The sequence below is a fragment of the Berghia stephanieae genome, chromosome 1 (genome assembly GCF_034508935.2).
Source record: "Berghia stephanieae isolate SIO BIC M18660-M18661 chromosome 1, UCSD_Bste_1.3, whole genome shotgun sequence".
Taxonomy (NCBI): domain Eukaryota; kingdom Metazoa; phylum Mollusca; class Gastropoda; order Nudibranchia; family Aeolidiidae; genus Berghia; species Berghia stephanieae.
In genome coordinates this window covers 44,804,606-44,832,105 of record NC_088360.1, presented here as the reverse complement: position 1 = coordinate 44,832,105, position 27,500 = coordinate 44,804,606, and the positions used below count along the sequence as shown (strand labels likewise).

Below are 27,500 nucleotides of genomic sequence, written 5' to 3'. Positions count from 1 at the left end.
GTAGATAAATAAAGTTGCATACGCAAGACATGTGTAATGTTTTTGAAGAATATATGTGTATTTTAAACAAAAGCATAGCGAGTAGGGTATGCTTGCAATGCAGCCACACATGTCAAAGATGGATAAACAAATAAATCCGATATTCGTACTATCATTTCGTATACCTTGCTCCAGAAAGACCCGGATGTTAATACAATTAGTTATGATGCCCAAAATATTCAAAGACAACATCAAAAACGCAATGGTCATTTCTACGATAACACGAACTTGGTCACTGATGACAGCGGTTCCTTGTGAAGATGTGCAATCAAGACTTAGTGACGTGGTGTTACTATATTCTGTCGTATGCAATATTAAGAGTGATTCTTCTTGCGTTGATGATACCCCAAACATTTTGCTAATATAAAACGATTATAAAATATAAATTGTACTCAGATGAGATATCAATCGACAACTTCTAAAGGAATGTTAATCCTTGTCTTTACTATAATCCCTTTATTAAAACGCCTTTTTATATTTTAGCAAATTAAAAACTTTACCACACAGGCCATATCGATCGAATGAAATGTCTAAATATTGGTAATGATTGTTTAGTATTAGAAATGTTTGCTCCGGATTGATATAATCCAATAAGCTTATTGTTGGCCTAAAAGTAGTTTGAATATTTTTTTTAAGTTTATAAAAATATACGCTTTGGATTCGATAAAATATGGAAGTTCTATGTGATTTTTGTTGTAGTGGAAAACATTCCTAATAGTGCAAATATAGTCAGCATAAGACCACATAGAGGGCTTCAATTGATATTATCTAAAATGCAATATTAGTTAACTCAATACAATGTTTAATTTACAGGATGTTAAACTTTATTTAGCGAATTATAACTGTTTGGTAATCAATTATTTGCCCGTTATCAGTCAATGAATAGTCAATAATCATTACATAGGGTGCTATTATATATTTCCGACAGTCAAATGTTTACAAATACTTATATTTGATATTAACTTTTCCGAAAATGATGCTTGAGAGCAAGCACAAATGTACATTGGTACTGTTTGAAGAAGCTTCTTTTTGAGAACATTGCCGATATAAGTTAAAACGTATTTATCTTTCAATTATGAAAATATTTGTCTTTTTTCCTGTAGAAAATCATCTAGAATTTTTATTATTTAATAAATAACGATACAAATTATATTAGCAACACAGAAAACCTACGAGCTATTGAAATGAAAATAACACTTTTTATAATTTTATGTCTAGACAATCAGTTTGAACTGTTTTTAAACCACGCCTATAACTATTGGTTGTTTAAGGTTTCGAATGTTCAAACAAAATAATTTATTAATCTTTAATTAAATATTTAAAGATTAAATATTCATAATCGTAAATGGATAAAATGATTGCCTAGATTAAAGATTAAACATAATTATTGGCTTAGAAAATGGTAAGATTACTTTACACCTGATTTCTTCGAGACCTTCAGCAGGCTGTCAAAAAGAAAGGTAATCGAATGTAAATTACATTTCCTAATCCATCTGCGGATGCCTTTCTAGTTAAGTCCATGGATTGAACTCATTCATTGCCAAATCAGCGCGGGGTCCCGGCTTGTAGCGAAAGCAAGTGGCACAGAGCGTAATGAAAAGATAAATTAATGAAAATAGGAACCTTGACCTTGGTGTCGTGTTCTCATGGCAGACACATTATACACAATTTTGGATACAGTAACGTTTGGGCAACCAGTCTTAGTCGTACTCATGATTAGTATGCTAATATTATGACTCTTTGTTTTTTAAAATAGACTTTTTGGTATTTCTTATTTTCTATTGACTCATGACATACTAAAGGTGGTGGTCAGGCAGAATTGTGTAGACAATTACAGACCAATACGTTTCTAAAAATCAAGAAGGAGTTATTCTCTTTTACTACATTCATCACACCAATAAGGACAATCTTGACAGATTAACTATTGACTTTTACCCATTTTTGTACCCGGATGTGAATATGCACTTGTCCGTAGCTAGTGACAAGAGCTTAAGTGGGCAGCTAGGGTGAGGTCTTTCCTCTGACCACCACTAGAACGTCATGATACCATGTCTAGATAATCCATGGCATTTCCATTGCACAATACACACGGAAATTCTACATCTTTTGCTTGACGGAAGAGTCGGGAATGCAGTATATACAAAGAGTATCAAGTCCCAAATCATGCTTTTGAATGTAGTATTCACAAGCCAAACAGTCATATTTGGTAATTATTAAAAATAACTTACATAGTAAAATATTATGGTTTGATAAATGACAGAAATGAATAGCTACAAGTTTTGAAACATAGTTTGACCTTTATTTTAATGTGCCATATAGCATGCGGTGAAAGTATACAGCATAACTCGATGCATTCTGGCATTGCTATATGCAGTGGCGTAGAAGAGTAAATATTTCATCAACTTTATTTAAATCGTTTTGTATGCAAGAAGGGTCAAAAAATAACATTAAGATTTTTCAACTTAAACCTGCACAAATTGTGTCAATACATGACAAAAGTTTTGCAAACAATTAGATCAACTGGCAAACAGGAAGAAATACTTGATTTAATATTTTATCCCAGAAATTTATGGAAATTAATCATAATGTGATAACATTGAAATGATTAAAATGAAAACGTAAAGATTTGTCAACATAGCAGAGATAAACATAAAGCCTAATTAATGAACCAGAAAATGACAAAAACTCTAGAATTCTAGATATTAGATTTCCAAATGACTTCTTGATTATTAATTCGAGCAGATTTTAAATGATGACGCAAATGCCTCTTGATAACGAGTCGAAACACGAACATAGAAAAAGAAATTTATGGAGGCATTTATGGAATCGAACACAAAGCGTATAAAGAATACAATGTAGAATATATTCTTATTAATCCCAGTAAAACCTACACCAGGAAAAACCATGATGGCAATGCTAGGTATGAATCCCATTAAAATGCACACAAGAAATATGCTTGTAGTTGCACTTATGAATTTTATCAGTTCAATGTCCTTAGTACTAATTGCTTTCTTTGTAGAATTTGAATTATTTTCATCTTTGACACCATGATCACTCGAATTCTTTTGTCGCCATTTCTTGACTTCAAGAAGTTTCTGGGCCATAAGCGCTGTGTTTATAGAGACGATGACGACAGCGATAACAGGAAGGATCTGGTTTGAAATGAGCTGATGATAAGGTATCATTTTCTGTGCTGTTGGTGAGTCGACGATGAAAGCAGATGTTTTGTTGAACTTCGGCTCAAAAATCCACTCAAGATGGGTAAATATTGAATAAATAAATTGAAAAAATACAGATAAGAAGAAGAAACATATGAGAACAATAATCGTTATTTTTGGAGTGAACATTGACTTCACCTTTAAAGGAAAAATTACACAGAGACTTCTGATTAGCGATATATAAACAGTGGTCCAAGTGCTCATATTTTGCAACACGACATGCGCGTATAAAAATAATGTGGAAAAGGCAAAGCATGTGTAAGATTGTGTGATGTCATTGGTGTACTTGACAACAAAACAAAGAGAGTAAGGAATCATAGAAATGCAGCCAAACAAATCAGATATAGATAAACAAACAAAGCATATGTTCGTGCTATCATTCCGAACGCCTTGCTCCAAAAATACTCGGATGTTGATGATGTTTGTTATGACACCCATAATGTTTATAGGCATAAGAGTGAACCAGATAACTTGTTCTAGAATATTCCGAATCTGGTCACTCAGGGCCCCAGTTTCTTGAAATTCATTATAATCAAAGCGAAATATTGATGAAGTCTCAATATTTTCCGTTTCATTCATTTTAAATACAGTTTGTTAGTGACTTTAAAAAAAAACAAAATATGAATTAGATATTTTGTGTTGTGAAGAATGAGCCCAATAGAAATCAAGGATAAAACACATGATGCAAATAATGTCACATTCCACTCACAAAGTTAGAGGGTACGGAAATATCATTTTTCCGGACGATCAGAAGAATCGTGTTAATTAAAATACTCAGTGTTAATATTTTTATGTGCTAAATGTAGACAATAATCAGTGCATTCAAGGTCTTTTTTCCTGTCTAGAGCTTAGAAGATTTACAGTTCATAATTTCGTCTTCCTGTTGTTGAATGATATTCGTAAGGGTTATGATATAGATTCAACTGCAATTATGAGTTAACTGAATCCCCATTGAATGAGGATACTCTTGTGTTGTATTTCTCTTTGTCCAAATGCGCCAACTTTTAACATTTTCTAAAGATCCAATAAACACATGTATTTTCCTGCTACATCATGTCTTTTCATGGCGTCATTTGTGACCGTCTCGAAACGGTATTATGTCAGAACGAAAAGGGCCTGCTAAATGACATTAAAGTTAAAAGAAAAAGAAATAGAAACTTTGAGTTGGTTGCAATGAAAGAAATTATCTAACTCTCCACCATAAGAAATATGAATTATCCAGACGTATTACATATTATTAGCTATAGGTACCTATCCCTCTCCGAAATTATATCGATTTGAGACAGTGTGTCACATTTGAAATTCCTTATTTCAAAGCGTCTTGTGATAGTAGACTCAGCTTGTGACTCATACGTTCTGAGTTTGACTTTTGCCGTTTTCAGTGCAAATTTGAGTGATTGAAAAAGCTATTTAGCTACTTTCATTTTCATGCATTTCAATGTACAAAATGAGTCCCTGGCCGATAACGTAGTTGTTTCTGTCGAAAAAATAATTGATATCGTTTTACCGGCAAAGATGTGAAATGTGTTCCCCCAATCTTTAAAATTCCCTTTGTATAACTCAACTTAGCTGGTTTTAGACGGCAAGGTGGAAACTTTTCAAAACCCTTCTAAATCCCTCGGATTATATAAGAGAAAATAAAAACAAAAAAATTGTCAAAAATTGTGAAATTAATGAGTTCAAATTCAATTTTCATGAAAATAGGAGGGAATAGATGAGACATCATATGACAGACATAAATAGGTAAACACAGGCGACAAATCTAATGATTTCCTTAAACAGACTACTATAACACAGTTTAAGTGGTATTAATCTAAACACCAGATGATGTGACTCATAGAGAACAGTTGGCGGCAGTGTCAATTTGTGGTAGACCATGAAAATGATTAATTATTGTTTTATTTTGTGTAATTTACATGTGTATGTATTCAAGAAATCTAGTTTTCAACAGGTTTGTATTTGTGTCGAACATATGGTTATTGGGACCTTCAAGTAACGTTATAAAATTGTAGGGTGACATTTTGATGTTTTAATATTGCTAAGAAAGAATAATTCAAAGAAACTACAACTAGAAAATGGAAAACCCGACCAAGAAGAATTATTTAACGAATGCTAAGTTACAATATTTTTTGTTTGCTTATCTATCCTTGATAATGTCTTTCTGGTAGTTCAGTTTGATTACATTGAATACTACTTGACACTGTCTATAAGACAATTTTGTGCATGTATTTATATTATTAAAGAATCGTTCTTTTGAAGGAACTTAGAGGATGGGGTAGAATACCAAGTCACTTGTTATTGATCAAATTTGTAACGGTAGATAAAACTAAGTAGACGTCTAGATACTAAATATTTTCATTGAAAACTATCTTATCTTGTTATTGATCAAATTTGTAACAGTAGTAGATAAATATAAGTACTAAATATTTTCGATGACAATGTTTCAATCTACGTTTATATTACAATCACAAAATTGGCATTAAACATTGAATTATGTAACTATCAAAGTAATTTATTATAATGTCTTATTAGGTAAGGTTTCGTTGTAACATAATGTTAGTATTCAGATTTAAAGGCAAACAATTCTAAATGGTTAAATCTATGCAAATTTGCGTATAATTCAATTGATTATCACTCAATTTGTCTTGCGTTTTACAAGCGTGCTGCTTGCAGGCAAATGGGGTGGAAATACGATAAATGTATTGATACATCGATTTAATGTAATCAAAATGTGATTACCTACTTTGTATTCATTTTTTATAGGCTATAATGATGAAATGTCATATTATTAGAAACTGTTGTAAGATTATTATGTTTGATGCAATTGCTTAGAAGCATTGATTTAAATTACTACTTTATCAGCAGCATCCTCTTTCTCCTCCTAGTCTTCCTCTCCTCCTCCTCTTCCTCTTCGTGTTTGATTTATCATTAAGCGTTTGGTGTGTATGCATCCCGTTTCCTTCCGTTTTTTCCTCGCTATACAGCTTGACACTCTGCCTCTGGCGAGGGATTCAGGACTTCTGACAATTTGAAAATTGTTAATCGATGATAGATTGCCATGAAATATCAAGAATTACACATAAAGAAGCCCTCGAGTAAAGTCAGTCGTATCTGTAAATAAAAGTATTTTTGACGATCTGTGTTAGAATTTATACAGCAATTGTACAATTGACAGACAATCAGAAAAAAATTTGTCATACTGAGAGTCGTTGCTATCCAGTGTAATGCACATCTTTTTCGTCTCGTGCACTTTATTCGTAAAGGTTTTCAATCTCAATTCACACTGCGATAGCTTGATTTGATAAGAATTAATACATTTTAAACAGAAAATTTGAGAAAAACGATAACATGATTGTGACTCGTCAACATATTCGAGAACTGATAGCCGAAGTAAGCAGAATTTTTATTGTATATTCAGGTTGTAAGAATTTTTAAAAAATCATTATGATAAAAGTCAGTTTCCGGTATTTATTCAAATAAAAACACTATCGCATTTTCATAACAGTTAGGACCTAAATCATATAAGACGATCTTTTGACTCTTGTTCATTATGAGAATTAAAAGATAATGTATGATACTTGCAAGCGGTTTTCCCCGATTCTCTGGTTGCTAACATATATTTGACTGCGAGGATTGTACTTGTCATGATACTGACTAAATGTCTGAATTGGGATTATCGGAGTTTTTGGACAGACTTTTAATCAATAAAAATGCAAGCCTGAAGTATCCCCACATTATTTCAGATTTCTTGTATTTGAGTTGATGTGAAATATGTCGGAAAATTTAAGCTGATTTGAAAATTGGCAGTTCACAGCCCTTTGTAAGGACACTATCTTTTTTCAGATGGGATGGTTTGACAACTTGCAATCATGTTCAGTTCAACATCATATTCAATCAGGCGCAATATGAGGATGTATCTCAAATAATATGATTTCTCTTTTTCTACTATATATACACTATTTTCGATTGTATTAAACTTGCCAATATAAACTATACATCTAACTGTACGCAGCTTATTCTTTATTTTAGGTCACGGAATTATGTTTAGCTGTTATTTCTTGATTTTGCATGATCTTATTTGAAAGAACCCCTACTCTACTCCAACATGTCATTGAATCACACACAAAATTATGCAATAAACAGCGTAATGTGATAAGTGCAGAGAGATGTACAGCCATAAACAATCAATAAGTTTTTGGTGACTTGTGTTTTGATATTAGAACAGTTCATAAGTTGGTTAAGTGCTATACTGAAACTAATGTTATCTTCACCAACATTATTGAGCAGGCTCGCAGTGGTCATCCACAGAGTGCATCAACCAGTGCAAAACAACAACAAAAAATAATTGACGAACTTAATCGAGCTTATTGCTGGATAAAGCAATCAGACATTTTACAAATGCTTGGGATATCATAGAATAGAGTTGGATGTATCATTCGAGAAATTCTGGATTAAAGAAAGGCATGCTCGTTGGAAACCGAGAATACTCACACAAACGCATGGTCACATTGAAAGAGGAAGTTTTCATGAAGTCGTAGAACACCTCCTTTGCCGTTTCGATTTACTTATCCTCTTGGTTCCTTGGTGAAACATAAGGCGCCAACAAGATTTCTCCAGTCAACTATGTCCTGGGCCAGACGGCTCAGCTAATTTCATGTCTTTCCAGCCTCTTTCATCTCCTCTTCTCCTCCAGGTGCCCAATGGTCTGCCTTTCTTTCTCTTTGCACATGGGGACCATCTTAGTGCTGTGTAAGGCAGTCTGGACTTTTCATTCGGAGAACGTGACCCAGCCATTTCCATCGTCTGTGCTTGACTTCATTCACTACAATTTTTATTCTTGTGCGCCTGGCTGTTTCTTTTTCGGTAATACTCTGTTGCCAACCAAGTTTTAAGATTATGCAGAGGTCTCTACGTTCAAACCCTCTAAGGCGACTCTCTATCTTCTTGTTCATTCTCCTGATTTCTGCTGCATTTAGGAGAGCAGAGTGGACGTTGGATTTGTAGATCATTATTTTGGTGTTTGTATGCAAGGATACTGATTTCCAAATATTCCCGAGCCCATTAAAGGTGTAAGTCCGATTCTAGTACTAACTGTTATTTCAATGCAGCTATCAGCTGAGGTGTAACTACTAAGGTATTTTTCAATTATTTCAGGTATTTCAATTATTCCACCTCTTCTAGATCTGTACCTTCGATTCTGATCATTCGTTAGCTCTTTGCCTTTTTTATGAATTTTGCCTGGATGAATTTTAAGGCCTACACTTTTTGATATTGCATCCACTCTTGATGTTTTTTCTTGGATGTCTTTCTGGGTTTGCGACAGAAGTGCGATGTCTTCTCTGAAGTCACAATCTTCAAGTCTCCTCGTCAATCCACAAACAAGTTTTCTTGCATTGTCGTTGGTCACTGTCCTCATCACCCAATCAGTAACAACAAAAATATTATAGATGCGGTTACACATCCTTGCCTGACTCCTGTCTATACACGAAACGTTATTCACTTTATTGTCCGTCATGGCGTACAGATCATGTGGGTGTCTTCGTATATATTCTTCATATTGTGCTGATGACTTTCTTTGAGAGTCCATACGCTGTTAATATTTTTCAAAGGGATGGATGATAAATACTGTCAAAAGCCTTCTGAAAATTTATATAATTCACAAACAAGGAAGAATTCCACTCCATTGATTGTTCGAATAATGTTCTCAAGACCATACTCTGTTCAGTGAATCCTCTTCCACTTCTGAAACCTTCCTACTCCTCCCTGAGATTTCTGTTAATTCCGTATTTCAGACGTTGTAAATGGACTTTGCAAAATATTTTTACAGGTACAGAGAGTAAATTTATCCTTTCCAATTTCCACATTCCAATAGATCACCTTTCTTGGGCAGTTTCACAATTACACCTCTTTTCCATGCATGAGAAACTCGTTATCTTCCCATACTTTATTGAACAGTAAATCCATTCTTTCCTTTCTTTTCTTTTATATCCCAAAACTGATTTTCTGCTTTCCGATATCATGTCCTCTACATTGCTGCAAAGGTAATTGCAGGTACACTGTCTAGGATTTTGGCATTTGTTGCATAGATCCATGCTGTATTCGCTCCCCTCAATAGCATCTCTCAGCTTACCCGTGTCGAATAATTGTTCATTTGATTTTTTCTGTGTTCCTTTCAGCGACAACTCTATTCTACATTGAAGTAGGAAGTGGTCGCTGCTTGTGTCTGCCCCTCGAATGGCTTTGATATCTTTCATGAAACTCCTCCATTTCTGGTTGATGGCAATGTGGTCGATCTGATTTTTTGCTTTTCCATCAGGTGAGATCCAGGTCAATCTGTGTATATTTTTGTTCTGAAACACAATTCCACCTATAACAAGTCCATTTTCGAGGCACATGTCAGTGAACCGTTGTTCATTTTTCGTTTCTTTCTCCGACTCTCTCCGTTCCCATGCATCTCTCATTGCCTCTGTTGTCAGTCCCAACTTTAGCATTAATGTCTCTCATGAGGAACAACATGTGGCATTAATTTTCTATCTGTGTTTGGAGAACATTGTTGTCTGTTGAGATATAACACTGTGTGACGGTAGTTTTGGCATATTTGGAGAAAATCGTTGCTCCTATAATTCTTAAATTGACTGTTTCCCATCCCATTAAGCTTCGTCTGGCTTCTTTATCAATAAAAATATCAACTCCCTCTTGGTGTTAAACATCTTTGCGTCCTAACACACTTTCTCTCGAGCCTAGAGTCACGATGCCTGAATCCGTCCATCTCATTTCACTTGTTCTAAGGATGCAAATTCTATATCTTTCCATTTCCTTTAAAATCTGTACGGTTTTTCCAGTTTCATATAACGTCCGTACATTCCAGGCACCCACTCTCACCTCCTGCTTGGGCTTGCCCAAAGACAATGTCGGAACAGAACTTCCTTTCGGCTTTCATGTCTATTCGTCATTAAGGTTAATCTGGCTCGCCCGAAATATGATGGCTTTTAGTTCTTCTTGGCGTTTCTGTAGCGTGATGCTTTTTACATGGCCCAACGCACAATCCCCCCCCCCCCCCCCCCCCCCCCCATTTCTCAACATTGTCCGCTTGTGGAGTATCTTTAATCTCAAGAAATGGAAATAATCACGTTTCCATTTAGCTCCTAAGTGATTTTTTTCCTTTTCTTAAGACTTAAGAAACTACACAAGCGGGCAAATTCTGGCAATGATCGCGAGGTGATGCAGGCGGGGGTGACTCGAACGTGTGGAAATTTGCCACGTGTCCTCTTCAACTCGATGCAATAACTAATGCATCGTTGCGGCTCTATGTGGTTGGGAACGGTGACTATGCTGAAACTAAAAATGATAATTGGAAAGGACATAAACGAATCTTTGTTTTGATACCTTTGTCGATTTCGCATCTATAATAATTTGAAAATACACGAGCCGCGTCAAGACTTTTCAGTCTACCCATGTATGATAACGTCGTTTTCTGTTTTACACTTTTAGTTATCGATTTTGTGCTCGTAAGATACTGTCTTTGGAAAAGAACACAAAGTACTTTTATGACCAATTTTGTTTGCGTCTTTTTTAGGACGGTAGTGATTTTCAAAGAACTAAGTCCTTCGTGGACGTCTGGGGACATGTCCAGATGGGTAAAAAGGTTAAAGTCTGGATATGTATCTAGATGACCACTTAGTCATGAACATCTTTTGAATTCTTCTACGCTGTTTCAGAGCATTGCTGAAGAAAACCTGAATGTCTAATAATATCTTACCCTTAATTACTTGAAGATGTAGACTAAATTTTTCAATCTCTGCTTACATTTGTCAAGGACCGTTGATGTGTATGATGTTTCAGACTTAGTTTAATCATGGCCGGACATAAATGACATTGTGTTCTGGTTTACCTGTGTACTATCCTTATTTAAGGATGAGGAGACTGGGTTAATGTAAGCAAAACGCCTTATAGGATGACATGGCAAGGATAGCATACATTACCACGCTCATCGTCGCTTGTTTTTTTTTAATGCAAGACAATATATCATATCGCTTGGCAAAGGTCACATTAATTATGATTTTCTTTGAAAGTACCAAAATTCCTTTCGTACTAGATATGCTAGGAATACACAATATTAGCAGTTCTGATAACCGACGCAATTCTGGGCTTGATGTACATTAATTTGTTGTAATGGGCACAATTTTGCGTTGGGTTGAGAGTATTTCCATTATAAATTGAGCCCATAACAATTTATTTAGGTTATCAAACCTCAAACCTGCTAAAACAAAATACACGTCTATTCAGATCATTATCGAATACAAGTGCCTGGTCCCTAAATTATCTATTTAATGCATGCATGATATTCTGTGCTGCTTAAGATCGTGTTTGTGTTGAAATGATCTCTCTTGCATTTGACAGAAACATTCAGAATTATGTGACACCATCACAGATAATTGGTTGCTTTCCCAGGCTTTATTATTTTTTTTTTTTGATGTGATGTACTGGACCATCAACTGAGCACCTTCCAGCCTCTACGTATCATGCAAGTGACTGGGATCGTTACGTCAGTTGTTTTCATTTTTGTTTTGTTGTTGTTTTTTTAAAATCTGTCCTCCTTTACTTATTATCAACTTTAACCGTTTTGTACGTAGTTAAGAAACTTTACAAACAGTGCCTGACTTGACCTAGGTGTGAATAAGTACCTAACTAAAAGACGTGACGTATTTTTAAAATGGTTTTACAAAAATGGCGTATAAACTGTAGATGGAAACATCTGACAAAAGCAGGATTTTCCTAATAATTAGACCCAAACCGTCCCTTAGGCGGAAAAAATGGACACAAATTCTTACAGGTACATTTTAGAAAATAGCCAACACAATAACAATGTTTAGCAATTGCAACACATTTAATGATCACTTTTACGGCTGAAATAAAACATTTACAAACATCAGTTTTATTAGAATTAAAATGCAAGATCTGTTCTAAACTAAAATCTGTACACTGTATATATATATATATATATATATATATATATATATATATATATATATATATATATATATATATATATTAATGTTTGTCAATCAAAAGTTTCATTTTAAGCGCTATCTTACTTGTATAGAACAATGACACCATTTGGTGTATCTATTTTCTCATGGTGATCAATAAACTTCCAAAAGCTGGATATTGCACAGTAATGACTACTAGAACCTAAAAAAAAAAAAGAAGAAAGAAACAACCAAAAACAAAGAAACGAAAGAAAAAAATACTTAACCCGGAATGTTCTGAGCACAATATTCACCTTTCTTCAGTCCACAACAAAAAGAATTAAAGTGATATTATACATTCAGGATCCGAATATAACGGAGATTAGATCTCCGTACGTAAACTCAGGATAAGCATTGTATTTTTGTCCAATGCTTGTTATAGGGAATGAGATTAGCGGAAGAGTAGCATCCCTTGATTGGACGTCACCCATAGTCTGTGACGTCACCGGCGGAAAAGTTATTAGAGAGAAAACGTCATGTTGGTTGTGCGCATGCGTCTCTCGTCCTCGTCCGCTTCTGATCATTCTAATTCTAAAATCTCATTTTGGCATCTGGTTTATCCCGACATGATACCTATTTGAGGCGATGTGCCACAGTTGGTTATCAGAAATAAGGATTAAGGATAAATATTCAAATATCAAAAATTGAAATAAAAAAAATGATTAAACTTGATTGAATGTTGTCTTTATTATGGTTTCCTGCAGTAAACCGGTAACACATTCAAAATAGCCATATGTGCCCCCCCCCCCCCAACCCCTCATCGGGTTTTATGTCGGGGTAAACAAGATGATGATAATTGAGTTTTAACCACAGAATCATACGACATTTCGTATTTGAGAAACTGCATCGTTTTTCATCAATAAAATCTCGATTTTCCTTCAATTTTCTTTCAGCGTTTGATCCATGTCAAGATAATGCCAGTTTAAGGTATGGAGTCACATATTGTGAATTTTCTTTTGTAGTTCAGTTTTGTGTTATTGGCTAATTATATATCTTTTTATCCCTAATGCTGATCGTAACTCGATCAGTCATCTTGAATGGAATCACATGCTCATCAAGGTGAGGTCAAGAGCATTCTAGGTGGAGAGTTTGGTTGTTTATACTCCTGGCCTGAGAGAACGTCTTTCTTCTTTTCTTTCTCAAAGATTACCAGTTACTTAGTGTATCTTTTTATTAATAAACTTTGTCAATGTTCTTTATGTGTATAGAATTGAAAATGTCGTTCCATTAAAAGTTTGTTTAAAAATTCATTTGTTTATTCACTAATTTTATTAGCAAGTCGACGATTTTCTCTAGTGATAACTCGCTCCAATCTCTCTCTCTCTCTCTCTCTCTCTCTCTCTCTCTCTCTCTCTCTCTCTTTCTCTTTCTCTCTCTCTCTCTCTCTCACTCTCTGTGCCCGCGATCTCTATATTTATTGCTGAGCACTCACTCTGTGCCTTCATTTGACCTTACGACATGATACAGTTGAGGCTTCTGACTTCCTCTTTTCTATCTTGGCTCACTATTGCTGAATAGTTTGAGCCACGAGCCTTCATCTCTTAATTCTCTTGGTTCTGACCGTATTTGCCTCATATTTTGCTCAGTCGCAATGGGCTTACTCTTTTTTTCCCTCGATCCTTCTTCTCTCCATAACACCCAATGTTTAAAACGGTATGATGCCTCATATAATCTGTCTCGATAGAGACAATGAAGAAACTTAACAGGTATTCATTTTACAATTATTATTTAGTATGGTGAGAACTGTAAGTAGAGAGACTTCTCCAAGAACTTAACTTTGAGTTGAGAGAGTTTTTCTCGAGATGTCTTGACTGGACCCGATGACGTCTTCAGCGGTTGTGTTGTATTTTACTTTATATTTATATATGCTGTGGTGCTCTTAATTCATGGATGGAAGGAGAGAGACAAGCAGGATGAATGGATAAGTAGGACAGTTGTGTCGTTCCTTTTCGTGTTGTAAATGTAACTTATTTTCTGTAATAAATGAATCGCATTGCTAATCTCCCTTTTATCATTATTATTTCTCCATCACGGTCATTCCGTGAAGTACAACCTTCTTCTTCCTCCTTCTTTTTCTCCATCAAAGTTAGGCTCATTGCATCTGCCTGATCTGCAGGAGAATTTATCAACGAGTTCCCTCTGTCTTTTATCTTTCTCCTAGTCTTTTCTTTTTGTTGATGTTTCGGGCAATCTTGTCCTACCGACACTCCGGGAGGAGCCCGACACCATCACACTTGAAACAGGAACCAATGGTCATAGTGTAATACTTAAAGATCACAAATCTGTAGTGAATGTGAGTAAATATTCATTGTCCTCATGAGACAACGACGCTTTCCTTTAAACAGTTTTAGATGGACTCTCAAGTCTCATTAGTATACAGAAATGTTATCACGAGGAAAAACGGACAATTCCAATAATATGTTGTTCTCTATACATAACAATGAGAATAACTGATTTATATGAAATGATTCAAAGACCGACGACTATAAAATGCACTTTGGGTCTGCTAGCAGCGCACACAAATCATGTTCTGTGTGCACCGATAGCGCGGCCAAACTGCATTTCAACGTATGTGTGTCAAGACTTCTATTGAAAATTGAGGAACTCATCTTCATGGTGGCCATCCGTCATAGTCAACCCAATGAAGACAGTAACCGATCTCCAGCACTGAAATCTCACTTGACCCTCCATACCTCCATAAAAGAAGAGATTGAAGCTTTAAATGAGTGAAATCTATGTAATATCTTTTCTGATTTTTTTTCAACTTTCAGGGTCTTAATTGCCCGCATGGGAAAACACTAGGTGGCTGCAGACAAAGCAAGAGCATAAATAACAGTTTTTGTCGAGTTAAAACTGATTATATTTAGTGCTTCACTACTAGACAATAAAACAAGAAGAAAGTTGGACAAAAGCCTAAATAAACGAAATCGAATTGTTCCAACTCTCGTGTCATAGAACAATCAAAGAAACATCCGTCCCAAATATGAACAGTTTCTTGGATCAGAACGTCTTACTCAAAGTTGCTTTTTCGATTTAACTATTGAATTAGTTGAAGAGACAAAATAATGTGCATCAAAGAACATTTTGTAAACAGCGCAACAAAGCGAATATTGAATAATGAGAAGATTGAAAACATTATTCATATTCTTTATATTGAAATATCAGCTGCTGGCAACAAATAAACCTCTCTTACTTTCAGAACATCTTATACACAGTCTGTTAATTCACACAGTGTACGATTACAAATGTATTTGTCGATAAAAGCCTATTGCCTTAAAAACATGTTTCTTGTACGGACTTGACTTCCTGTCTGCTCCTTTCTGCAGTTCAAACGCAGTCATGAGCTGGATTTAATATTGTAATTGACAATATTTTGGGTTCACTTGATAGTATTTCTATAACAACAAGGAACCCAAACAATTAGGATGTGTCCCACTCCAACCATTGTAAAACAAGATCGGGTTCAAGACTGCTAAAATGCCCGCCTAAACTATAATATGCATTTGGTAGAGGGCTGTGAAATGTAAATCTAAGTATTTAAGTCTTGCCCGTGAAATTAAAATCATTAAAATCGGTTAATAATAATAATAATAATAATAATAATAATAATAATAATAATAATAATAATAATAATATATAATAATAATAATAATAATAATAATAATAATAGTAATAATAATAATGATGATGATGATGATGATGATGATGATGATGATGATGATGATGATGATGATGACGACGACGACGACGACGATGATGATGATGATGATGATGATGATGATGATGATGACGACGACGACGACGACGATGATGATGATGATGATGATGATGATGATGATGATGATGATAATAAATATTATTATTATTATTATTATTATTATTATTAGTAGTAGTAGTAGTAGTAGTAGTAGTAGTAGTAGTAGTAGTAGTAGTAGTGGTAGTAGTAGTACTAGTAGTAGTAGTAGTAGTAGTAGTAGTAGTAGTAGCAGCAGCAGCAGCAGCAGCAGTAGTAGTAGTAGTAGTAGTAGTAGTAGTAGCAGCAGCAGCAGCAGTAGTAGTAGTAGTAGTAGTAGTAGTAGTAGTAGTAGTTGTTGTTGTTGTTGTTGTAGAGTAGTAGTAGTAGTAGTAGTAGTAGTAGTAGTAGTAGTAGTAGTAGTAGTAGTAGTAGTAGTAGTAGTAGTAGTAGTAGTAGTAGTAGTAGTAGTGTAGTAGTAGTAGTAGTAGTAGTAGTAGTAGTAGTAGTAGTAGTAGTAGTAGTAGTAGTAAGTAGTAGTAGTAGTAGTAGTAGTAGTAGTAGTAGTAGTAGTAGTAGTAGTAGTAGTAGTAGTAATAGTAGTAGAATAATGATACTCTACTACTACTACTACTACTACTACTACTACTACTACTACTACTACTACTACTACTTCTACTACTACTACTACTACAACTAATAATAATAATAATAATAATAATAATAATAATAATAATAATAATAATAATAATAATAATAATAATTAGCTCTTATAGAGCGCAGGATGACCTCAACCATGAGGCCCTTGGCGCTTTACATAAACAAAAAACAATATCAAAGAAAATACATGGCATCAAAAAAGAAATGTTTTTACAAATTTCTTGAACACAGACAATGCTTTAGACTCCCGATGCTCTGTGGAATGGTGTTCTTTACAGTTAGACAAAAATGAGAAAAGTACCTCGTTCTTGCCGATATGCGAATGTGTGGGACAGCCAAACGGGTGGTGGCATTGGAGAACGCAAAGATCAGGTTATGGAATATTACTGAATAATAACAGTAGATCATTGAAAAATTCATCAGCTTATTTTAATGCTATTTTTATACCACACCTCTAAAGTCAGGAGTCTGATATCACTTTGTGTGCTGTGACATCAATCTTTAAAAGAAAAAAATTAACATAAATCATGGATCGGCCAGGTTTCATTTTTTAATGGAGACCACATTCTAACAGGAAGTAAAAGAAAGCCCGTTAGTATGTGCCGTTTCGAATGAAAGAGTTTGTAAATAAAAGTCTTAGTATTGCTCAATACGTAATGACAGTAGGTAATTTATGCCAATATCAAAACATAGTATTTGGGAAGAGGTAAATATCATGATTACTACTTGATGAGTGGGATATTTAAAACTTGATTTTCCCACTCATCAGTTTTGTGTTTGGTAGGAACAAAATTGATTATCAGTTTTGAAAAAATCAACATACGAAAAAAGGAACGATCAGACTTAACCTATCCATTAGCCAAAAAAAAAATGGTACAACACTCGTTTCGTTATTGATGGGAAAATCAACTAAGCCTAAGGAAGGCAGCAACAACCCATTGGAGATTGATAGAAAGATCATGGGAAACACATCTTATCTTAATTAAAGATGTCAGATTGTATTTCATATCTTAGTGTAATGCACGATTCGGGGAGTAATACTATTTGAGATATTATTTTGCTATTAATTCTTGTAGCATAACTATCTCATGTCGAACGTAAGCTTGTTGTGCACTAAATTAATCAGTGCACAAACAATCTCAAGTCCTATATAAGATAATTGCTTACGATAGCATAATACTAAGACAAAATACAATTGTCACAGATATAAAAAAATGATAAAGATGGCTGGACCTTTTACGATCAATAGATAAATCATTTGTAAAATCAATAAAATGTTTGCAATATTTGAAATAAAAATGATGACAATAAAAATACAGGAACGAAAACAAGAATCTCGGTAATAGTAATATTGATGCTATAATGATAAACATCTAATTATGATATACAGAATTCCATGCAACAACGTCCATTAAACAGCCACGTCTCCCTGACAGATAGAGCAAAAATTTGGTTTTGTACTGGATGACTCCTTAAGTCTGGAACACCAGATTAACGAGATGGTGAGGACCATGAATTTTGAATTTAATAGATTGCAAAGAATGAAACAGTTTCTCCTATCCGTCTGTGCTCTCATTCTTTCACGCCTAGACTATTGTAATTCGCTGTTGGTGGGCCTTCTTGACAAGAAAGTTGCCAAACTCCAAAAGGTGCAGAACGGGGCTTCCAGAATAGTTCTGAGCATTAGTCGACACAAAAAACAAGCGTAAAAACTATGCTCAGAAAACTACACCGGCTGCCGTTCGAGCCAGAATCAAATACAAAATTGCCCTTTTTTGTTTCAAAGCACTTCTTTTACATTTACCTTATCCAACCATCTAGTCTTTGGGCGTCCCTTTTTCCTCTTTCGAATTAATTGTGTCCACTACTTTCCTTCCCACGTTAGAAAGTCAAGCAATATTGAGCACTGTCTAAACACAGTGCACTTTAATCGATTAGATGTAGATATGCAGTACCAGACAATAGGTACTGAATATTGTAAGAGTGTCAGTATTCAAATGACACTTAACAAGTGACTCGCAAAGTACATTGCGGCAACTTGGTTTCATGTGACGTTTTGGCATTCAAAAAATCATTTTAAGGTGAAATCGTGGAAATGCTCAATATTAATGTAAACATTTGTCTTTCATCATACTTATTCATGTTGATACGTTCTTTTCTTCCAAACTTTGAGAAACAATTTCTATCAACAGTGGTAATTAATGAATTTATTTGTCCCGCATAGAAGAAATGTGATTTTAAAAATTCAGATATAAAAACTTTGAAAACGCAGACATTAACTAACCACTTACAATTTCCAACGGTTTAGAATCTTTCTTATACCTTCTTAAAATGATTTTGTGAAGGTGATACAAGAAGTAAGGAGAAACACATCTACAGAATCAATAATCTTGCTTAATTAAAATGAAACGTTCACAAAAAATGCTTAAGTAGTCGAACAATTTTTATATGTAGTCACTCTTAAAATTGATGCAATTTTTCATCGATTAATAATAGAATAGATTCCAATATTGAAGAATGCTCCATCAAAATTTTGCAAACATGTTTTCACTTCTTGGATTAAGCTTCCGTCTTTGTCAAACCTTTTGTCAGCTAAATGATAAACGTCTTTTGAGAGCTCAAAGGGATTATGGCCGGAAGGGGCTAGATCAGACCAATAAGGCAATTGAGGCAACACCTTCAAACGGTACTTTCGAATCCACCTTATAGTAATTTGTTATTTGTGGAGTATTTGTTGTGTAACAGAATGATTCCTTTGTTTAACTGACCCGGTCGTTCCTTTGCACCGCTACTGTTTTTGAGTGTCTTTCAATAGAGAGCTAGGAAGTATATCTTTGGTGTCCCAGAACACTGTTGCCAACAACTTTCGTGCCGAAGGTTGAATTTTGAACTCTGAGAGGTGATGATGGACCCTCTTTATTTCATGTATTGTGTTAATAACCATGTCTTAGCTCCTCTGATTATACATTCAGGAAAGTTTATATTACAGTCATAAAAGTCAATATTTGGCCCACTATTTCTGTCATCTCCGCCAATGCATAGTTCCAAAATTATTTGAATTTCCGAGCACGTTTCACTTTGAGCTCTTTTATCAGTTGTTTAGATACTCATCAAGCATGTACTTTGCAATATCGCAGCTCGATGATGGTACTTTGAACTCTAGCTAGTGGTGATAAGGCAATATTTCCCACTTAAATAGTCTATCCTCCTTCATCAACTCATCTGGTGGTGGCTAACATTGTTGACGGTTATCGCTTCCTGAAAGTGTATCGTCTTCCAAGTTTGTACAACCCTCTCTGAAAAAAATGCAACACTGCAATACCTGTTATACTCATCAAATTATCTCCATCAACAGTCACTAATTCAGATTAAAATTCAGACGGATTTCTCCCTGTTATAGTCAAAGATCTAATATAAAAGACAAACCTTCGGTTTTTTTACCACTCTACAAGGTTACTCAAAATGTTTTAGTGCTGTCAAAAGAAGGTCCACATATCTATTAGTCTGTAAATGATCAACATATTGCATGGGGAGTGTTTGTGCAATATCTTTTTTACATATTAAAAAAGTATTTACTTCTGAGTTAATGATAATGTCATGGTCTAGGCTAATGAGCGCTCAAGAGCTAACTTGATTACATTCATAAAATAAAAATGTGATAAATAAGGTCCCCATAATTTGCCAGTTACTTTTTAAAAAGAAGAAATGACTAGTTGGTTTTAAGGTGATGTGAATATAGAAAATGAAATTTAATTAAATAAATGTTCTTATATATAAATAGTAATCACGGTTACAAATGTTAACATGACAATATTACGTAACTTCTGTGATCTTGAGGGTAACATTGTACGGACTTGTGAGATCATACTTCCAGACAGAGAGTACTTTCGGCAAGATCCGGATCCGACAATCTCGACAGTGTGTTACTGGTAAAGGTGATCAATGAAGCTCCGGTATCTTGATAGTGAAATCAAATAATGGGGTTTTCTCCCAAGTCCCGATAGTGAGATATGAATCTTTAAAATATAAGTGATATGAGGAGTGGAGTAGTCTGACCGTCAAGGAATAAATTATTGAGAGAAGTGAGTAAGGAAGATTAAATCAATCAGCGTTTTAATAATAAGTGGCTACGTGACAAAGTATGAGAAAGAAAAGTATTCACTAATTTGAAATAAATTCAAAGAGATGGCTATTAAAGGAATGATAGTCTAATATTAGAAGGTAGAGTTTTTCTAGGCCTACCGGAATATAACTGGAGTGAGATGAGCTCCGTTCTTATGTTTATATTAATAAAATAAAACTTTAATAAAATAAAACTTTAATAAAATAAAACTTTAATAAAATAAATGTGAATCATACTATAGCATTAACCCATTGTTATGATTTGTGCAACCATGAAATTGGTTATTTACTGGACATGAAAATGTTTATGATAATGTAGGTTTGATGAATGGGTGACAATAACAATGCGATATTGTGATAACAAATCATTGTGATGAACAATAGTGATGACAATGAGGCATGAATTAAGTCAACGATTCGAAGGTAATCTTTTGAATGAAATGAATGACAATGTAAATGAAATATTGACATATCCATTATTAATCTTTAATGGGTGAAAATTCATATTATTAACAATAAAAAAGAAAAGATTTCCCAACTCATGAATGGATATTGCATATATTATATCCATAAAATACTCAATGTTACATTAAGTTGGGACATCATGTTTACAATTGAAATTATCGAAAGCGTGCGTTCTGATTTGGCATACGTTTGTGAGGTAACTAACAGTATGCATAAGTACGAGGTAGTTAAATTATACCCTTTTCATTTGTTTACACTAATCGCGAAAGCAGGTCTGCGTGAATATTCTCACAGCCTGGTATATGAAAGGGCAATAACTCAATAATAACAATACACCATAACACCTCTCTTCTAGCCTGAAGGATACTGAAGGTTTAACCATCAAAATATTAACATAGACACACATAATGTAACAGTCCGCTTAAAACACTATTTCAAAGTTAATTTGAAATTCTATGTTACACATCCAGAAGATCGCCGTTACGATTAACATTTAAAAGTCCGTACGAACAATACTATTTCAAATGTCCGGTGATCACATACACTATATCAAGTCCATTTGACAGTCCATGCACTGGAATAATCTGTTACAAGAACGTGAATCTCGTTGTCACAATTATAATACAACCACTATGTTAACTACTGTGGCGTGTGCGCAGTTGGTCGACGTGTCTTCTCAAAGTAGGACCATCCGGCACGATTTTCACATCAAACATTCGGTTTCCAATCACTGATGCTACAATCGCTGGCACCCACTTGTCCCTACGCCTCCTCTGAAAAGACAGGGCATAGCACTGGCTGTTCACTGTGAACTTAGACGAGCGAAGATTTACACGGCTGTGGGGCAGGAGCACATCTATCTTCGCCCGTATCTGTCGACCAATCAGAAGTTCGCTTGGGCTATAGCCACTGCACAGGGGAGTTCTCAGGTACTGGATCAAAAACTCGTGTAAGGCCTCACTGGTACTGAGCCTGGACTTCCTTTGCGACTTTTTAAATGACTGTACCAGTCTCTCAGCTGCACCGTTGGTCTCTGGATGATACGGGGCTCCCTGTAGGTGTTGAATACCCCGGCTCTCACAGAAACTGGCAAACTCAGCTGACGAGAAGCACTGCGCATTATCAGTGACGATGGTATGCGGGTAGCCAAAATGCGCAAAATCCTCGTCCAGCTTTTGAATTGTCGCCTTCGTGGTGATGGATGTCATCTGGTGGACACACAGATATTTGGAGTATGCATCCACCATCACGAGCCAGTTGTGTCCTTTGAAATTCACGGCGTGGTCGATATGGACACGTTCCCATTGTTTGTCGGGCATATTCCATGGCTGTTTTGGAGGCAAAGGTCGGGCCGCATTCCATTTGACCTTTGTCACCGTCTTTACTCGTTGATGTTGACTTCTCTTCCGACAGGCAGACTTTATGTGGCCCTTAATGCCGCAGTGGTGGCAAAGGGCTTCCTTGAATCGACAGGCATCACTCGAGTGGTTCCCGATGCACCGGTAGCATCGGGTTTTCTGATTCCCATTTTCCGCTGATTTTGATTGGCGGTTGATCTCTGGAGACGGTTCGTTATTCGCCGTGGGCAGTTTACGAGCCGGATTTCGATTGGGCTGGAACTTAAACACATCGGCATTTGATGTGCCGACCGTCTCTCTGGCAACTTTTCCAGCCTCCTCCACTTCCTCGGCGATCTGAATGGCTCGATTGAACGTCAGCTCGTCGTCCTTTACTTTGAACAAGGCTTTGATGGTAGCCTCGCTGTTGATCGAGCAAACGAATCGAGTCCTCATCGCCTCGTCCAACGGGTCTTTGATCGAGGAAAAATCACACGTAGCTGCCTCTTGTCGAATTCTGGCAGCTAACTCGTGGACAGTCTCTCCTGGCTTCCTTTCTGTCCGTGTCCAGAATATGTAACGCTCCCGAACAACAAATCTTTTGGGGTTGAAATGGTCAACCATGTGCTGCTGGATCTCGTCCATCGATAACTCGTTGACGTCCTTGGGAGGAACGCTCTGTGAAGCCAGGTTTGCCAGCAGCTTGAAGATGGCACACGATTGGTTGGTGAGAAAAATTTCCGCAATCCTGTCAGATGGAATGGAGTTGGCCTTTACGAACGTCTGGAAACGTGACCAATAGTCCGTCCACAGCTCTGCGTTTGAATCAAACTCGCATAACCTGGTGTTGGTCACTGACGACTTGGGTCGATCCATCACCAAGGCCATTAACGTTTCCATCTGTTGACGCTGCATCTCCATCTGCTGTTGTTGTTGGGCCATCTGATCACGCAATAGCCCAATCAGCTCCTCGTTGGTCCATGCTGCTCGTGTAGTCATGACGATACGTCCAAAACAGCCAATGAACGATCAGCAGGCCGGTACGTCGCTGCAAATACACGTCCGACTCCGCTTGTAATCCTTGCTGTCCGACACAGCAAGACAAGTAGGTCAACCGTTTGACCCGGCAGCTCCTCCTCGCACGTCCGACACGGCAAGGCAGGCTCGTCCTGATGAAAACGTCCAAAACAGCCAATGGACGGTCAAGTAGGCCGATACGTCCGACTCCGCTGGTTGGTTTTCCGTGGTGTCCGATACAGCAAGAAGTACGTCACCCGTCCGACACGGCAGGTACTCCTCGCACGCCTGTCACGACAGGCAATCACGTCCTGATGATTCTTCCACGTCTGTCACGACTGACAGTCACGTCCTGATGATTCTTCCACGTCTGTCACGACTGACAGTCACGTCCTGATGATTCTTCCATGTCTGTCACGACTGACAGTCACGTCCTGATGATTCTTCCACGTCTGTCACGACTGACAGTCACGTCCTGATGATTCTTCCAAAGCAGCCAATGGACGGTCTTCCCTCTCAGCAAGTCGAAACGTCGCTGTACAAACACGTCCGACTCCGCTGGTAAGTTGTCCTTGCTGTCCGATACAGCAAGATAAGTAGGTCACGGCAGGTTCTCCTCGCACGTCTGACACGGCAGAGCAGTCACGTCCTCTCCATCGCTCGTCTGGCAAGGCAAGGCAGGCAGGTCCCCCTCGCTCGTCTGGCACGACAAGGCAGGCAGGTCCCCCTCGCTCGTCTGGAACGGCAGGGCAGGCTGGTCAAGGTGGGCGGACAGTCCCCTTCGCACGTTCTTCCTTCGTCAGGCCAGGGCTCGTCCTTCTTCGTCCGGAGGCAGACCAGGGCAAGGCTCGTCCTTCTTCGTCCGGAGGTAGGGCAGGGCTGTCCTTCTTCGTCCGGAGGCAGACCAGGGCAAGGCTCGTCCTTCTTCGTCCGGAGGTAGGGCAGGGCAAGGCTCGTCCTTCTTCGTCCGGAGCTAGGGCAGGGCTGTCCCCTTCGTGGGTTGGCAGACCTTAAAAGGACTGTGATTTCATGTGACCCACAGCTGGAATCCTCGTCGCCACTGTTATGTACCAACCGCAGTACATAAAATAACTGACAGGGAAGACGCTCCTTGGTTGCCAATTAGTGTCGAGCGGAAGTCTCGATGATACCTCAAGTCATCGGCCACCAACACTCAAAACTTCCCGATATCGATGACCAAGGAAAAGTCGGGAATTCCCGAGAAGTAGCACTTCAACTGAGCTTTGGATGGCTTTTTTGTATTAAAACTTAAAATACATTAAATAAATTCACTTTGTATAATAATAAAACATTGATGCCTATAACCATTTTGATCTATTTACGACGTTTGTGTTTTGTTAGCTGTTTAAAATATGATATAACGTCAATACCCAATACCAATGACTAAAATTGAATGAAAGCACCGATGACTAGAGCGATGCTCGAGACTTTTTTGAGTCTCGAGACTCAAAAAAGCATCGAGACGCAAAAAAGTCTCGAGCTTCGCTGGAATCATCGCCAACGAGAGAGGGGTGAACAATGCAGATAGTACACATTGTTAGTAACGCGTGCGTCGCTCGCGCAGTATAGTCTCGAGACTCGGGACTCGGGACTCAATACGAGAAGCATCGATGACCAAGATTCTCGAGACGAGAAAAGCATCGAGAACTAAGTGGAGGTCGGGACCTTCTCAGTACTCGATGACCTGACTTCTCAAAACCTAAAGCATCGGTGACCTTTTGGTGACCCGGATGCCCTCCCCTATTGCCAATCATCAAGTAATTATTTATTCAAGTTCTTTAGATCATAATATATCACAGAATTAGTAATATTAAACATGCAGTATAGAAATATACATAAACAGAGATATACGTTATGTAATATAACGTCAATGCACAAGTGTAGTTAACTAATGATACGAATATAATGTATTCTATTAATATATTCAATTGTGACATTATTTAGAAATAACTAAATGTAATTAAGTGTATTATTCATGGAAGTAAATTATTAGTTATTGCAAAGGGCAATAACTCAATAAAAACAATACACCATAACAATGTCAATGTGATTCTGGGTTCGTTTTCATGAACGAGGACTAGATTTAGTTATTTACTACTCTAGTAAATTACTAGCTAGTCTTAAGCCCAAACGAAGCATGTGACTAAAAAACGGATTTCATGAACGATTTCTAGTCTCGGACTAGCTAGTCTCTTGCCTAGAAATGGGCGTTGTAAGGACGGTGACTAATTCGGTTATTTTGTGTGGGTAACATCTAGTACACGAAGGCAGTTAAGATGCCCTCGCATTCATATTTACAACGCAAAATATTTCCAAAGAGGAAATTTGCAACACACATGATATTGACTGTCGACTGTTATAGACTGCAATGATGTCCATCGTCGACTGTCAATTCTATATTTAGGCCAATGGCAGTTTTATTGAGACTCAATGTACACGGAGATTGAAACTCAAATATATTGAACAAAAAACCCCAACAAATAAACAAAAAAGAGAAAGCGTGTTCTAAGTAATCACATTATTTCAATCAGTTGCAATGCCAACAGAATAACTTTTGTCTCCACTATACTTTCTAATAATTTGGGGGGGCTGTTCTTTGACGCAACCCCTTCGATTTCGGAGTATCTCGTTCACTCTCAACTCACGAGCCGATAGATTTCATTTTGTTAGTTTTTACTCACAAAAATGTGTACTTTCGACAATCAGCACTTATCTTATAGTTTTTTTAAGCCAGTGTCAAAAGCTATAGGACACGTTTTGTCTCTGTCATTCGTAACCGACGTATTTTCTTTCCGAATCGAAGCGCATTCAATCTAAAATAGCTGCTATCTTGTTGACGACATGACGTCTCCTAGTAACTAGTCTCAAATTAAAGCATGAAGTCTTGCCTCAACAAATGACAAAAACTTGGCCAAACTTAATCCGAAGGTGCCGTGATTTTAGTCCCGGACTTGATTAGTCGGCTCAAATTCGATTTTTTAAAGTCATTGACTAAAGAGATAATCAGAGACTAAGGGCTAGCCCCCGTTTATGAAAACGGTCCATGTAGTGTGTCCAGCGCTTCGATCCTGGCATGCTTGGTGGAATGTACATTGTGAACAAAATACGTTTGAAACTCTTCTATTGGCGATATTAAGTTCGATGTTGTTGTCATAGATGTGTTGTTAGTGTGACACCACCGTTTATTAACACGTTGATTTCCTTAATCCGGTCCTGTCGCCCCGAAGCATTGTATTTGTCTAAATCAAAACATTCATTGTGTATGATATTATTTAGCCACGTCTCTGTTAAGGTTATTATTGAAGTAGTGGAATAGGTATTGGAATATTTGATTAAAGCACCGACTTCATCTATTTTGATATTTTGTTCTATATTGATCTCACATTTCCAGTGATTACTGGTGGTAAAAAAGTATCTTATGAGCATCTTTACCTTATTTTTGTATAACTCTAGTGTATCTGGCGTTATTATTCATTCAGTCATATTTGAGAGCATATGTAATTTGACCTGTGTGATAAAAAATATATGAGACTTCAGTTTTGATAAAATTGTTTTATTAGTATAGATATTGAAACTTCGTGAAAATACAGGAATCCAAGAGGGAGCTAAACTTTCAGACCATACTTTTAGTTGTTTTGTTACGAAATAAATAGTAAGTGTCCAGTAGGGATTTCTTGTATTTTAATGTTGACACCACTGTTATTTTTTTCTGTCTGTTTAAGTGTCTTTTGTTTTTTGGTCCATACACATTTTAAATGAATTACCAAAAGCATCTTTATAACGACTAGAAACGTGGATGTAGAAAAAGAAGTTAATTGAACCGTTTACAGCATCGAACAAATATCGTACAATAAAAACA

The 27,500-nt window shown here is 36.6% G+C and overlaps 1 protein-coding gene and 2 long non-coding RNA genes across 4 annotated transcripts in view; 1 reads left to right on the top strand and 2 right to left on the bottom strand.

Moving 5' to 3' along the window:
* Positions 1-2,316: 2,316 nt before the first annotated feature.
* Positions 2,317-5,716, bottom strand: LOC144975745 (uncharacterized). 2 transcript variants are annotated; one of them, XR_013645982.1, is made up of 2 exons: positions 5,347-5,716; positions 2,317-4,137 (listed from the first exon to the last, which is right to left on the bottom strand). It is a non-coding gene; the product is annotated as an uncharacterized LOC144975745 (long non-coding RNA). The 2 variants fall into 2 exon arrangements; XR_013645985.1 differs by having other exon boundaries at positions 5,379-5,716.
* Positions 5,717-5,904: 188 nt separating this feature from the next.
* LOC144975738 (uncharacterized) lies at positions 5,905-15,466 on the top strand. Its single transcript, XR_013645979.1, has 3 exons — positions 5,905-6,647; positions 13,180-13,213; positions 15,058-15,466. It is a non-coding gene; the product is annotated as an uncharacterized LOC144975738 (long non-coding RNA).
* Positions 15,467-27,242: 11,776 nt separating this feature from the next.
* The window catches only part of LOC144964011 (uncharacterized), a 4,857-nt gene continuing 4,599 nt past the window's right edge, over positions 27,243-27,500 (bottom strand). The window contains exon 2 of the mRNA XM_078897960.1: positions 27,243-27,500. This exon is cut by the window's right edge and continues 992 nt beyond it. Within this exon, the coding sequence (XP_078754086.1) occupies positions 27,359-27,500 (142 nt within the window). The 3' untranslated portion in view covers positions 27,243-27,358.